General features: G+C 36.8%; 1 protein-coding gene across 1 annotated transcript in view; it reads right to left on the bottom strand.

Moving 5' to 3' along the window:
- Window positions 1–16,036, bottom strand: part of TRPM3 (transient receptor potential cation channel subfamily M member 3) — a gene marked incomplete at its 5' end in the record, with an annotated part of 209,193 nt that extends 193,157 nt beyond the window's left edge. The window contains one exon of the mRNA XM_021708256.1: window positions 15,862–16,036. Within this exon, the coding sequence (XP_021563931.1) occupies window positions 15,862–16,036 (175 nt within the window). The remainder of the gene's footprint in view (window positions 1–15,861) is intronic.
- Between the last annotated feature and the right edge of the window lie 280 nt (window positions 16,037–16,316).

The raw sequence follows: 16,316 nt of genomic DNA on the forward strand, positions 1-16,316 counted from the left end.
CTGCTCCCAGCCACTGCAACCTCCACCTGCTGGGCTCTGGTGATCCTTCCGCCTCAGTCTTCCAAGTAGCTGGAACTACAGGCACATACTACCATGCCCGGCTAGTTTTTTGATTTATTGTAGAGATGAGGTCTTGCCAAGTTCCCCAGGTGGGTCTTGAACCCGCGGGCTCAGGCAATTAACTAACCTCAGCCTCCCAAAGCGCAGGATTACAGGCTGAGCCACCGAACCCGACTGCAAGGTAATATCTTAACTTGCATATGGCATTTAAGGAGTGTCCATCGATTCTCTCCTCAGCTAGGCTCACATATATCCCATAAACAATGTAGGTCCTAAGCCCGCCAGACTCTTGCATGCCTCTATACCCTTGAACTTGCTTTATCTACTACTTGGTGGAATCATCACTGAACTCATCACTCGAAATTCATCATTAAAACTCAGCTCAAACTCTATCTCCTATGTGAAAGCCTCTGATAACCACTCCCTTGGTGGCTAAATATGTATTACTATAATGATCATGTCTTATAGAAATTATTTTTTTACATGTTTGTCTCCCTCCAGTAGATTATGAACTTGTTGAAGCAATGATTGCTTTTTTGTTCTGCCTATACCTTAAGACCTAGAAGAGTGCTTGGCTCAATGTTAGCTCTAGAAGAATGTTTGTGGATTAACTGAGTGAATGATTAGCTGCCTGCTTTGTGATGGGTAACCAGGTGATCTTCCCCATGCTCCTTTGTCCTCATGATGGGATGGACTTGAAGCCTATCTGGAAAACTGGCAAAAGTGGCATAAGGTTTTATCCTTCAACAATTCGATTTTCTTGATCCTTTAAATCAGATTCATCTCTAAGAAATATCTTTGGTTTCTGTGTATTTTTTCTTTAAACTCACAGGGTATTGAGAAATGAATTGGCCCCCCAGTTCAAAAGTCTGTATTTGGTTTTATTTCTGTATACGACTTTATCCCTCTTTCGATTTCTTTGCAGTTCTTGTTGGGAACCGATCGATTTTTATTAACTTGTGTCTCCCCCATAATGCTTAGGCCAATGTTTTGCCCATAAAAGTACTCAATATCTGTTTGAAGGTATTAAGAGTTTTAGTGATAGTAGGCTTGGCGTGGTGGCTCTTGCCTATAATCCCAGCACTTTGGGAGGCTGAGGTCAGAGGATTGCCTGAGCCCATGGGTTCGAGGCCAGCCTGGGCAACTTGGCGAGACCTCATCTCTATAATGAATAAAAATATTAGCCAGGTATACTGGTGCATGCCTGTGGTTCCAGCTACTTGGAAGGCTGAGGTGGAAGGATCACCTGAGCCCAGCAAGTCGAGGCTGCGGTGGCTGTGAGCGTTCCATTGTACTCCAGTCTGGGCAACAAAGTGAAACTCCTACTCAAAAAAAAAAAAAAAAAAAAGAAGAGTTTCAGTGATATCAAGATCATTTCCCCCACATAGATCTTGGTGGTTTTGACTACTAGAAGCAATTATAATACATAAAAGTCAACATAACATACATCTATTTTTTTCCCCCAACAAATTCCATGTTATACATGGAAGGGGTAAGGTCAGTCTCACAATCTGCTGTAGAAGATGGAGTGACATAATGAAGATATTATGACAATGGTGCCTTTGGCTGGAATTCAGTTCCTTTATTTACTAGTGAGGGACGTGAGACAGGTTACTCAATCTCTTAAGGCTTCATCTCCTCATCTATTAAATGGAAGTAGTATATGTCTTTTATCGTTGATGTATTTTGGGGAAACAAAACAGATCATGTGTAGAAAGCACCTGGCACTGTTCATGGTACATAGTAGGTGCCAAATAATTGATAGTTCTTTGTTATTATTAAATGTGCTTGGCTCAGTGTTAGCTCTAGAAGAATGTTTGTGGAGTAACTGAGTGAATGATTAGCTGCCTGCTTTGTGATGGGTAACCAGGTGGTCTTCCCCATGCTCCCTTGTCCTCATGGTGGGATGGACTTGGGTAAGCTTGGGTCTTTCACACTTGCAAGGTGTGCTTGAGTCTTTCACACCTGCAAGGAATCCAAATGATGCCTTGCTCAGAGCTGAAGCAAGGAAACTGGCAGGCAAATTAGCTGGAGGAGACCATCCCTATGAAGGAGACAGATTCTGGTATTTCTATGAAAGTGTATGAAAAGGTGAATGAATGGGATGAAAAAGACCATGATTCAAAACCACTTTGCTAGGGTATCAATGAGGAAGGCCCATTAGCTCTTGGATCATATTCATTAAAATCATGCAGAAACAAACTGGTGATTTGTTTGTTTTGTTCCCAAACCTTTATTCAGGTAATTTTATGCCATTTTGAAGTCAAATAGGTGTTAGGATAGGAATTCATAATTGACTCTCATCTCTTATTTTGATATTTCTGAATTTTGTGTATTTTAGGGAGAGTACTAATAAGAAAATTCTGCTAGAGGATTTAAAATTCAGAATAAAGGAATAATACAACTTTAGAGCAATCATCTTATGGATGAAGAACCTGAGGTCTGTAAAGGTGAACTGACCTGCTTAAGATTATAGCTGGTAAGCAACAGAGTTGGGCTTAGAAGACAAGAGAATTAGGGAGAAAGAATTTCTGGTAATGAATTATGCTAACCTAAATATACAGGCTTAACTTAAATAACAGATACACGTGGAGATTTCTTCTGTTTTATACCTGATATAAGATGTTTTGTATCTTATGTGTGAGAAAACTCTGTAATGGGATTTCAAGGATTCACTACTTTCCCAGAGTGCCACCTACTTTATGCCCAAAGTTCCTTTTTCATTAATTAAAAGCAAATATTTTGTCCAATCATTAGAAGCCCTAAAAGCAATTTCTAGGATTAGTGATAATTCGTGGTAAATTCACACTTAACTGTAACTGATTGATGTTGATATTTTTCAAAAAATACTTGTAGGATAGAAAGTTGGGGAAGTTCAAGCGGAACACAGAAAAGTAACCAAGAGATATTATGGGCTAGTTAGTAGATTACTTTGTCCAACATTTTATTGAGGATCAACTCCAGATACAAATGGCCTCTCTCAGATAAGGCCTGTGAGAAATAGTAGCTCTGATGTTACTTTAGTATCTATTCTAGAAAAGGTGTTCACCTGGGCTTTTCCTGAGGTTTTCGTACAGCAGTGTGAGGTAGTTAGAAGAATCTTAGAGAAGCTGCCCATAATAGGAGAAAGCTGCATACACATGGATGGTATCATCTGCTCTCCAACAAATTTCATTCACTGCTCTCCATACTCTGATCACTTATATTTGTTAAATTTTCTCTCTTTCTTTCTTTTCTCCACTTTAGGGTTCTGAGCCAGCTATGGTAAAACAGAAGTCACAGATACACATAGGAAACAGAAGGTGGGTGGTGTGGTGGGATTTAGGGCAGTAAGAGGGGTGCTTAGTACCCTCCATAAGATAAGCTTTGTGCTGTGCATTTTACATATAGCATTTCATCAGACAGATCAATCTAAGAAAATCCTAACTGGGCTGTAAACTCAGTAGATGCATGGACTGTGCATCATCTTACTTATATATTCTCTTCTCTCCTTCCATCAGTGCTAAGCGAGGTGATGAAGACAAAAGGCTCTTCTACCACCCTCTTATCTTACCTACCCTGCTCCCACTCCACAGTGTATAATTTCTAAAATACTATATAATGTGTTTATGTATTGTTTATTATATATTGTCTATCTAACTCTGCTAAAATAGAAACTCCACAAGTACAGGGATTTTTGTCTATTTGGTTCACTGGTCCTTTTTTGTCAGTGCCTGGAACATATTAGTTGTTAAAAAATTATTTGTTGAATGACTGAATACATAATGCTGGTTGCAGAAAATAATATAATTATAAATATTTTGGGGGAAATGACAACACTGGAGATCGATCTGACATTCAAGGCTTCTAAGTTTGGTGGAAACCAATTGCAGAAATGCTAGCACTGTGCTATTCAACATGGTAGCCATTACCCACATGTGGCTATTTAAGTTTCACTTAATTACAATAAAATAAAACTTCAAATTAAAACAATCCAAGTGCCCAGGAACTATCTGATTGGACAGCACAGCTATAGAACATTTCTATCACCACAGAAAGTTCTGATGGGCAGTGCTGCTCTGAAGGTAGGCAGAGCTGCCAAAGTCTCTACCTTCAGCAAGGACAAGCAGGACATTCGGGAGAGGAATTCTGATCAGCGCTGGCTGTGTCTCTGTCATGTCTGTTTTCCCTTTGACTTGGGTTATGAATGTGCACAAGAGGAAAGTGAAGTGTTGCCAAAGGACATAGGGGCTGCCCCAAGGTCAGGTCGATTTCTGCCAACACTGTAAGGAAAACACATCTTTTGGGTTCATTCCAAGTGCAATCCCATTACTGAAGATTGCCATAGGCAGGCAAGAGGAATAGTCAAAAAGTTTTATTGTTTTAGGCCCTATATAAAAGACAGAATCAGAGCTAGATTGAAATGTGCAGGCTCTCTGGGCAGGCTACCACACTGGCACTCCGTCAACTGACAGGCCTTACATGTTGGTCCAACACTTATTCAGAGGGGAAGTTAACCAGCATGTGAGAGAAGAAAGAGAAGATGGAAGCTGGTGCAACCTCCTTTAATGTCTGGAAAAACTCAGCTCTAGGGCAAGCAAAATAAACCGCTTATAGTTACTGGGTCCCATCTTCCTAGGAGGCAATATGGTGGAACTGCTAAGAGCACAGATTTCAGTCCCAGTCAGCCTGAGCAGACCACTCCCTAGCTATGACATGTTTAGAAAATTACCTAATCTTTCTGTTCTCAAGTTTCTCATTTATAAAATGGGGATAATAATCAGAGCTACCTCATAGAGTTTATGAAATGAAATGTTTAGATCTGGCTGTTGCATGTAGAAGCTTTAAAAAATACTAATTTCAAATTTCGAGCATGTTGCTGGAGAGGTGGAAAATAAAATTTAAGTCTTAAATTTAGATTTAAATTTTCTTTCAAAGCAATTTATCAAAGTGTTCCTTTTAACCCCATGTTCTACTCTATGAGATGCTAGAGCAAATATAATTTTCTCTATTTTTTGTTACATATTCTGTGATAGAGTAGTTTCTAAGTGTCTTAAAAAATTATTTCTTATAAATTATCTATAGACAACTTCTTAGCTTAGAAATTTAGCTTTCTTAGTCCTTCAGTCCAGATCCAAACAGTATTCTACAGTAAAAGCTTCTTGTCCTTCATATCCAATGCAGTATAGAAAGGCTCATATCATCAGATAGGTTAAACACTGATGTGCTTCACTGTACAGACAAAATTGTCTATTTCGTTTGTTTGTCCTGAGTATCTTTTAGGCAGCAGGTTTCCTACTTATCTTTTTGGTTTCATGATTCAATGCATTTCTTTACAATAGGCTGGTAGTCTTATAGATATAGAGGTATCTTTAAGATTTTGGCTTTATTTCAGTAGGCATCCATGGCATGTTGACTGTAAACTTCTTTGCCTTGGCAGACATTGTTTATTTATCACGGTACCCTTTCTTCTGAGCCCAGATGTGACCTCAGAATCATTTTCAATACATCATTCTAAGAAGCCAATTGATTGGCGTTGACCCTAAAAATGAAGCTGTATTTGCCCTTTGAACAACACAGTTTTGAACAGTGCGGTCTGCTTATATCCATATTTTTTTCTGCATCTGTTATTCTTGAGATGGCAAGACCAATCCTTCCTCCTCCTTTTCCTCCTCAGCCTACTCAACATGAAGACGACAAGGATGAAGACCTTTATAATGACCCACTTCCACTCAAGAAATAGTAAATTTTTTTTTTGAATTGGAGTCTCACTCTGTTGCCCAGGCTGGAGCACCATGGCACACGGCCACCCCGGTGTCGATCTGCTGGGCTCTGGTCATCCTTCTGCTTCATCCTTCCAAGTAGCCAGAACTCCAGACACATGCTACCATGCCCGGTTAATTTTTTTTTTTTATTGTAGAGATGAGGTCTTGCCAAGTTGCCTGGGCTAGTCTTGAACCCGCAGGCTCAGGCAATTCATTTGCCTCATCCTCCCAAAGTGCTGGGATTTCAGGCTGAGCCACCAAACCTGGATAGAATAGTAAATTTATGTTCTCTTTTTTATGATTTTTCAAATTAACATTTTCTTTCCTCTAGCTTACTTCATTGTAAAAATGCAGTATATAATATGCAAAATGTATGCTAATTGACTGTTTATGTTATCAGCAAGGCTTCTGGTCAACAGTAGGCTATTAGTAGTTCAGTTTTGGGGGAGTTAAATGTTATATGTGAATTTTTGACTGTTTGGGAGTTGGTTCCCTAACTGCTGTGTTGTTCAGAGGTCAACTGTATTTGTTATCTCTGCACTAGTGATAATACAATCTCAAATATAGTATCAAATGGTAAAAACCGGAGATCATAGGATTAAACAACTCCAAATTTTAGGTTTGTCTCTAAGACATTGAAAATGGTTCCCACGAATTTAGAGGAATGGATTCTCTAAATTCATGAATGGATCCTTGCTTTGCATTGAATATTCCATGAAAAAATAATAAACATGTATATCAAATGTAAGACAGTTGTCTAACAATTAGGACAATAAAAAAGACTTTATTAAAATTTAATGGAGACTTCTTGAGACAAAAATAATACATACTTGAATTATCCCTGAAATCCTACTTTAAGGCATTTTTAGTATTTCCCTGGTTGAAGAAGCTTTTATAGCAGGTGGTCACTGCCATATATTGTTTTCATAAATCCCGTGGTTCACAATCAAAATCTGAGAATTGCATGAAGAATCTGGGGAAAATCCATTAAGAGCATCCCAAACATTATTATTATCAATGATACCACTGGGCAAGATGTTAATCCACTATATTCCTAGGAGCTGTGGATTCTAATGTCAGCCAGGTTGATGCAAAATTCATTTCCTCTAAAGGAAAGAAATTAAATATCTGGACATTTTATTATCTGCACCTCACTCAGATAAATTTGTGGATTTCAAAGCCCTTACTACATCTTTTCATGAGAAAGACAAGGCTGTGGAACATCAGAGAAAAATTTACTAGAAATTAAGAGGGTAAAGAAATGCATTTGTTCATCTCATGGGAAGGCAGAGAGGCCTGTGGCAGCATGATGTGTTTGGAGAATAGTGGGGTGCACAGTTCACTGGGTTGTGGAGTGAATGGAGGTTCACTGAATGAGAGATGACAGTGGAGAGAAGCTGGGGCCAGAATGCAGAGGGTCTCAACTACAAGCAAAGGAACATGGACTTGACCTGTGGATTAGTAATCTTCAACAGGGTTTTACAAAGAAGCTCCTGGAATACTGGGTACTCTTTGAAATGGAAATTACCCGATCAAGATTTACTAAATTAGAAGATGGGGGGAGGGCAGAGCCAGCAATTGTGTGTTGTTGGACTTATTTCCTCTTATTTTTAAAAATTTATATTTAATTGACAAATAAAAATTGTATACATTTGTGATATACAACATGATATTCTAATATGTGTATACACTGTGGAATGACTAGCTCAAGCTAATTAACATAAGTGCTAACTCATACACTTATCTTTTTTGTGTGTGATGAGGAAGCTTAAAATATACTGTGAGCAATTTTCAAGTACACAAGATACTGCTATTAACCACAGTCTTCATGATGTACAATAGATGTCCTGAATTCATTCCTTCTGTCTAGCTGCTTGTTGAACAAGCCTGGGGATTCTGATACAAGATAGAGTTTGAGAACCACTTGCCTAGACCCTTCTACCCTGGTTTCAACAGAGTAAACGTGGGTCTTGTCTGTTTTTCATATCACACTTCTACCTGGGATTTCATTTAAAAAAGAGTTTAGGGACTTAAAAGAGTAAAAATCAGTCAAGGCAAGTGGGAGGTTGGAACCCTTTAATGGTTGTCCATTTCAACTGTAAAGCCAAAGGAAAGTGGGGTAGGAACCTGCTAATGCTATTAGCTAATGCTAATGCTAATGCTGTTGGACTTCCAATGCTCGTCAATTCACTTCTACTTATTTTTGCTTTTCTCATCTTCTTTTTTATCCTTCTCTTTTTAAATTGGTCATATATATTTTTGAGCTAGTCAGAAGATAATTCGTGAAAGAAATAAGGAGATAAGTGAACTGAAAGTCCTTAAGAAATCCATGTAAACAAAAATACTAACAGAAAAGTCTGTCAGTCCTGTCAAAATGAGTATTTTTATGACATAGCTTGCTTTTCAGGGAAGAATGTTCAAGTCTGACAGATAGTTAGAACCAAGCATAGCTGTGGTAAAGAAAGAAATGAGATGAATGATGCTAAATACACTTTTCAAGTCAACTGGATTCCAAAGACAGCATTTGGCAGAGGGTACAAAGTACTTGTGGTAACAATACAGTGACTTGTGAGGAGAATGCATGTGAAGCACAGAAACGAACGAAGTTATTACAAGAAAGGGATTGGCAGTAGGGGGAACCTGCCAGGGGAGCGGGGGGCGGGGGGCATACCTTATCAACAAGGGTACCTGCATATGAACAATTGTATACCTAACCCTGACTTGTGCCCCCATGACTTTAAAATAATAAATAAACAAATAAATAAATAAAATACTAAAGTTTATTTTTTAAAAAATAAGCAAATAAAAAAGTGATTGTTGAAAACATTAGAACATCATAAGTAAGGCAATCCACGGACCACTCTCACTGGAATCACCTGGGGTTTACATTTCAAATACAGTTTCTTGGGTCCCAACCCACGCACCTCAAATCAGGATATTTTAGGGTTATTTGTATCTTCAAAAGCTCTCCATGTGCTTCTCAGACATGCTGAAGTTTGATAACCACGTGCATATTAAAAAAATTTTTTTTGGTAAAATAAGTAGCCAAGATTTAGCTAATTAATTCAGAGGAATTAATTAATTAATTAATTTCAGAGGAATGTAATTGACAGCTTTGAAATAGTCACTTGGCGTTGATGAGTTTTCTAAAAGTTGTAGATGTACTCTTCTCTAACAGGAATTTCTCTATTATAATGGATTACCCACTTATGTTTTTTCTGACGCTCATTCTTCATATTCAAGGACACTCTTTCCCAAAGAGCTTGGAGTTGAGCAAATCTAAAGCAAATGTAATAAATGTAGGAAACTAACTGGTCAGTTTAGATCAATGAAAGTTTCCCCCTTCATGCTTTTTTCCCCTGAACTCCACATAATTTTTTAAAAAGTCAATGCTTTATTCTCCCCATGTTGATACGGCATGAGGAATCAAACAGCAAATTGTAAGACCCCCAAAATTGTTTTATTTTGCACTTCCCTAAGTAAGTGGAGTTATTCTAACCTTGTGCAGCTTGGATACAATGACACAGGTAGCTATATATCTAGATCTTTATCTATTCCACAGAGGCAAAAATTGCAGTGATGCTCTCCCCCTGAAGCATTCTCCATTGACTCCAACCTTAAGCCTCTTTCTGCCTTCTCAGAACCCAATAACTAACATTCAATTGAAAATTACTTCTTATTATATCAGTTCAAATGAGATTACATATGCGCCTCTTGAGGAAAGTTATACTTTTTTTCATAGCACCCTTGGCGCCTAAAACAAGCTTTCAAAAATATCCAGTGATTGATTGATTTGAAGTCGTGTTATCAGTTCTATCTTTGTCTTCACTTAAATTTTAAACATATATACAGAGGGTGCCAAAAAATGCATACACATTTTAAGAAAGGAAAAAACTGGCTGGGCTCGGTGACTCAGCCTGTAATCCCAGCACTTTGGGAGGCCGAGGTGAGTGGATTGCCTGAGCCCACAGGTTCAAGACAGCCCAGGCAACTTGGCAAGACCATGTCTCTACAACAAGTAAAAAATTAGCCGGGCATGGTAGCGTGCTTTTAGTTCCACCTACTTGGAAAGCTGAGGCGGAAGGATCGCCAGTGCCCAGAAGGCCGACGATGCTGGGGTGGCTGTGAGTGTGCCACTGCACACTCCAGCCTGGGCAACAGGGTGAGACTCCAACTCAAAAAAAAAAAAAAGGAAAAAACTGTAGTAAAATTGTAATGCTCAGTGTATACCAATAACAAAGGATGAATACAAGTCATATTTGACTACTGCAGTTACACATGGTTACTATAATTCAATTCAACTTTGAAAAGTAATACATAGATAATATCCCTTAAAATGTGTATACATTTTTTTGGCACCCTGGTATATACACACATAATTACAGGTGTTAATATATACTTACGTACAATTATAGTAATTTTGTTAAATTAATTTATCAATTAAAATAATTTTATTGAATTGGAATATATATAAATGTCATAGCATATACATACACATACAAACATACACACAAAAGACCACCACTGTGTTTCAAGGAATTTTCCCCCTTTGCCCAATTTCTTTCATAGTATTCGGATTGGTTCTTTTTATGAGTTGAGTTATACAAGAGAGGGTCAAATACTAGTGTTTTTCTCAGTTATCCAGGCTGACCTTCAGTTTAGAGCCAGTTTTTCGTGAAAAAGGGGAAATGGAGATATAGATTTATTATATTGCCATTTTGTGAATAATTAACATAGAGTGTTCCATTGGAAGGATTCTCATGAGAAATTTCCCACTCAATTGTTTTATTCTCTGTGCTCTTGTGACATTGTATGCTTTTATCAAAGCACTCATGACTCTAGTTACCTCTACTTATGTCTATGTTTTAATCTCCATAATTAAGTTTTTGACAGGAGGGCCATGTTTTATCCATCTTCCAACATTCCATGCATATAGTAGCCACTCAATAAATGTTAGCTGGGAAAAAAAGTTTACAAAAATGACACTTTTTATAAATGAAACTATCATATTCTTTGTCCATACAAGATGTTTCCAAGGTTTCTTATTTTCCTTCTGAGAAAGTTACCCTCCAAAAATCAAGTTTTGATATGATTTCTTATAGAAAATTCTAGAAAAGAGACAAGGTAAGATGAACTTAACAAGTACTATAATGGACAATTGAAGTCAGCATGCTTGATATGTTTCCTTCTTTCTCACTTGACATTTCAATTATATCTAAATCATGCTGGAACACAAACCATCAAGATCAATTACTTTTTTTCAGCAGATCATATAGAGACAAATGATAGGGCTTTGGCATCCTTTAGCTTTAGATGGAAATTTCTGGAGCAGCAGGAGAAAACATTAGTGACCACTGCACAGAATCATATGCCCTAGGGAGTCTATACTACATTCAGGTTTCTAAAACATCTGGTGACTTTCTTCTATCTTTGGTCATTCTGATGTGTATCTGCAGAGAAACAAACTTCTGCCACATCTCTGCTAGGAATATATAGTTATATAATTAGAAACCATGCAACATGTTTTTCCATTTTCATTGCCAGCTGGTATACCATTTAAGCTTTTCCCTCAGCTAATCCAAATATGTAGGGACCCTTATTAAGCTAACTTTAAACAAGAAAGTCAAATTTTTATTTGAAGTATATGATCTATTATCCTACTCCTAAGAGCAAGTCATTGTTCATTTGTTCTTCACAATATCTAAGACAAATTCCAGTGGCACATATGAATGTGAATAGTCTTTTGGTGCTTGTCCCATTGATAATTCCCTAAAGTTATGAACAGACTATTAACAAACTTTAAAGCTTTCCTGCCACCAGAAAGTTCTGCTTCTTGTCCTAGGGTATCTAAAACTGGTAAATACAGATGATTATTTTTGGGGCAAAGATGCCAAGATATACATAAGCAATGGTAATAAAATTTGAATGAGTGAGAGGCATTATCTTAGAACATACATGTGTTCAGATGTCTTTCTCACACTGACACTTTTCATCAGTGAAGTATTTGCTCACTGATTCATACGTGAGGAGGTGGGCAACATTTCTCTGCAATCTGACACTTAGGTTGACAATTATTAGGCAAAAGAATATCTGATTTCAGTAATAGGAGCCTAAAGCCTGAAAGGGATTCCCAACTATGGGTAATACTGTTCATATTTCTCAAACACAGCAAAAAATAGAACCCTAGTATTTAAAAACATAGGCCCAAAGGTAGGCCCAAACTCTACCTGTACGATGACCACTTGTATACCTAATCCTGAATTGTACCCTACATCTTTAAAATAAGTAAATATATTTTTAAAAATTAAAAATAAAAAATATTTTAAAAAATAAGTAATTCAGTCTAAAGATCTCTTAGTAGTATTAATCCCCTTATGCTTGTCACATTTGGTCATTCATGATTCAGAAATAAAATTTGATAATATTTCCAAAGCAATGAAATTAATTAGAGAACATGATTAGTAACTCATTCTAAACTTTGACAAATAAGGAATAGAAAATCCATGAGGACAATGAGGAAAAAATGGAATTTGATCCTTTCTTTCAGGTAGTATATGCCACAGAGCAGAGATGAGGAGAAAAAGACCAAAACAAGAATTTAATTGCAACCATCCCTTAGTTTATCTAAACATATTTGCATTGAGATAGATACAGTATGTGTTTTTCTATCTCATCTACAGTAATATCATCTACAAAAGCTAACCAGTTTTGTCAGTTGTAACTTACTTCCAAAGTGATTCCCTTTCAAATTCACATTTTTAAAATTTATTAATTTATTTGTTATAAAGATGTGGGGTACAATTCAGGATTAGGTATATAAACATTGATCATGCAGGTACCCTTGTTGATGAGGTTCAAATTCACATTCTTAGAAGTGAATTCAAATACAAAATATAAAGTTTACAAAGGTTAAAATGTAAGGTGTGAATTTATTTTTCACTTCATTAAGATTATAAAACAAAATACTACATAGTTAAACATACCTAATTATGATACTGGGGTCTGCATTTTTTAAGAGTCTATAAATGAACTTAAACATTTAAAAATCATATTCAAGTTACCAAAGTGATTGAAAAGATACCGGTTCAGTAAAAGTTTCACAAATAAGGTGCGTATGTTTTCTTTTTTATTTTTTTGAGTTGAAGTCTCACTCTGTCACCCAGACTGGAATGCAGTGACATGCTCCTGGCCACCGCAGCCTCGACCTGCTGGGCTCCGGCAATCCTTCCACTCAGCCTTTCAAGTAGTTGGAACTACAGGAACATGCCACCACATCCGGCTAAATTTTTTGATTTATTGTAGAAATGAGGTCTCGCCAAATTGCCCAGGCGGGTCTCGAACCTGCGGGCTCAGGCAATCCACTCACCTTGGCCTTCCAAAGCGCGGGATTACAAACTGAGCCACTGAACCCGGCCAATGTTTTCTATATCTAATTTAATGTGTACAATGGCACACTTTCTATAGGTTTGTGAGCACATAGTTATGATTTATATTTATTTGTAGTAAAATATGTGCAACTCTGTTGGATTTTGTTGGAAATCAGAGAAGAAATCCTTCCTGGTGAATAAACTCTAGGTGGTCTGATTTTTTTTTATTATAAAGAAAGCATACTACTGCAAAATAATGTTCTTTGGAAATGATTTTTTAAATTGGCTGCACATATGTGTCTAGATAACTTCTTATCAAGATAAACATGATTGATCCTTGAAGTTATTCAGATGGCACACAGAAACTTTCTGGCTCTATTTTATCAAAATAAATTTATAGTAGCTTTCCTAGAGCAAGGACATACTTTTTATCATAACACTGCATACATACATATGTTTGCATATACATATATGCACATAAAGCTTCTCTTTAGACTTCTATTTTCTAAATAGCTACTTCTAACTATTTCTTAAAAATTTTAAGCTTTAAATCCCAAGATATAAAAGTTTACTTAATTATTTATCTCCACACTGGTTATGTGTGTTACGTGAAGTTAACTTCACATTTTTGTAATTTGTATAGAGCCCATATAGGTTATGCTTTAGCACAATTTGACTGTAAAATAACTAGAACTAAAACTGTCAGTTAAAGCTTAAAGAGCATGATATTTTTGATCCTTAATTTTGGGAAATAATGGTCCTGGTAGGAGAAGCAAAAGAATCAACGTGATATAGGATTGATTAGCTTAGACACTGGTTTACAACCAGAAATGCACTGATTCTTATATTTTTGGAATATACGAGGGAGGAACCACAAAACCCCTGAAATTATCTTCTGGAGAGTAGACCCTTTGTAGTACAGGCTTTCCTACTAGGTAGGTGTCCTAGGAACCCATTGGCATCAGTGTATTGACTAGCGCTGTTGTTAGAGGATGCACTGGCTTCAGTGAATTTTTTGTGTGTGTGTGTGTGTAGATTCTGTCAATGCGTTTGCCCGTTTCATGATGGGCGATTTACAAGCGCACCTGCTCATGCTGCGCTGAGTGTTCGGCAGTTTTTGACCAAAGAACGGCATGACCCCTTAGCCCCACCCTTCCTATTCACCTGATCTTGCCCCAAATGACATTTTTGTTGTTGTTTTCCTGGATCAAAAAAGTCCTCAAAGAGAAATGTTTTGCCATTATGAAAGAGGTGAAACAAAAAATGGCAGAAGCACTAAAAAATATCAAAATTGAGTTCAAAAACTGTTTTGAGCAGTGAAAAAAGCATCCCGATAGGTATATTGCTTCAGAGAATACTTTGAAGGTGACTGAGGTTTAAACATATAAGAATATATACAGTTTTTAATAAATTCTGGGTTTTTTGGGTCCCCTGCTGTACAGAATAATAAAATGAATAAAAAGTTATAATGCAAAGAAGAAGTGAAGGCAATTTAATTGTTTTAAACTATTTAAGATACAGTATCATTGAAGCACTATGTGAGAAACACCAAAGCACATACCACAAACACATTTCGGTAAACTTTTATGATATACCAGAAAGAATCTTGGCCTGAGATATTGAGTTGTGTGGCCTGGCAAAGCATTTAATTTAAATAATCTAGGGTCCCACCTAGCTCTAAAATGTACAAACTTCCTTACATATAAAAACAGAATTAGGAAAGGTAATCTTATCAAAGATTTAAACATTTTCAAGGTAGACAATCCAAGATCATGATAAGTAATAGGTCCTAGGTCCTGGCTTTCATTATGTATAGACCTAGGAAACCTGAAATGCGGAAGTGAAATAGTTTACTTTTCCATTCGTTTTCTGAAAAAGAAACATGCATTCTGAATGCAAACTTATACTTACTTTATAGAAACATGATAAAGTAATTTGCAAACACTAGGAAGCAACAAACAAGCCAAAGCTAAAAACTGTATAAATTTTGTAGTTTATTTCTGAGAAAAAGAAAAAAATGCTAATATTTAAATAAATGAGAACTATGGTTAAATTTTTAGTGACAACAAAACACAGTTAAGAATCCTGAACTCTGGTTGATATACATGGAGGATTTGGGGCACATATTCTCTGATTAGGTCCTTAGCTATAAAATGAACCAATATTTACTATCAAAGAAGAATAAAATGGTAATTTAATTAAACTTGCCAGTAAGTGAACTCTGACTTGAAGATTTTTATTAAAAAAATTATTTTTTGGTTTAAAAGTTTTAGGCTTAAAATCACAGCCAGGGTTTACAATGTTAAGCTGAGGCCCAACGCCTTTTCTTAGAATACTTGTCTACTTACTAAGAGAACCTTGAGGGTGGCAATTTTAATTGTATGTTATTCTTTATTTACATCTCAATATTCATCATAGTGCATGACACTCAGTAGATACTTATTGTGTTTTTATAAAAGGCATGAATAAAATATCCCATATCTCCTTTGGGGCTTCCTCACCCCACAAATTGCATGTATGGAAATAATTGATTGGTTTAAGAAGCTACTTATAGACAATTCGTTCATAGTTGGTTCTCATCTGAGGTCTTGTTGAGCTACTAAAAACATGATTGACTAATTTTTTTTCCCCAAGCTTTGAACAAAGGCTTTGTACCAAGGGTCTACCATGGGGTCTTGCAAATTACCTACCCGCCTTCTTCTGAATATTTATGCCCAAATGCCAAGATGTCGGATGCCCGTCCACTCCCATCACAGACAACCACTGGCACAGGAGGGGTGTCTCGAAGGTACTCCAGAACAATTGAGATCACATTGGGTCCTCCTTCCACAATGAGCGCCACCACTGGAACACCTTGGCCGATTCCTGCATTAAAAAAGGAAAAGAAAAGGAAAAAAAGAGAAAAGAACACAAAGCCAGCAAACCAAAGAAACAAAAAGAGAAACAAAAAGCACAAACTAAAATTACTGAGCACGGGGGAGATAACATATGAAGGAATAAAATACTGAGCAAAAATTTACGGAAAACGCTTTAGCAGAATTTTCTCACCAGAGAGTTTTTTTTTTACTTTGCCCTCTTCCCACAATTCCCAAGATGCTGGGGTCAGCTAAGGCACTGATTTCTAAACTTTACCGGGAAGGGCCTG

Source organism: Carlito syrichta, unplaced genomic scaffold, assembly GCF_000164805.1.
Source record: "Carlito syrichta isolate Samal-C Ts95f unplaced genomic scaffold, Tarsius_syrichta-2.0.1 Scaffold135656, whole genome shotgun sequence".
Classification (NCBI taxonomy): Eukaryota; Metazoa; Chordata; class Mammalia; order Primates; family Tarsiidae; genus Carlito; species Carlito syrichta.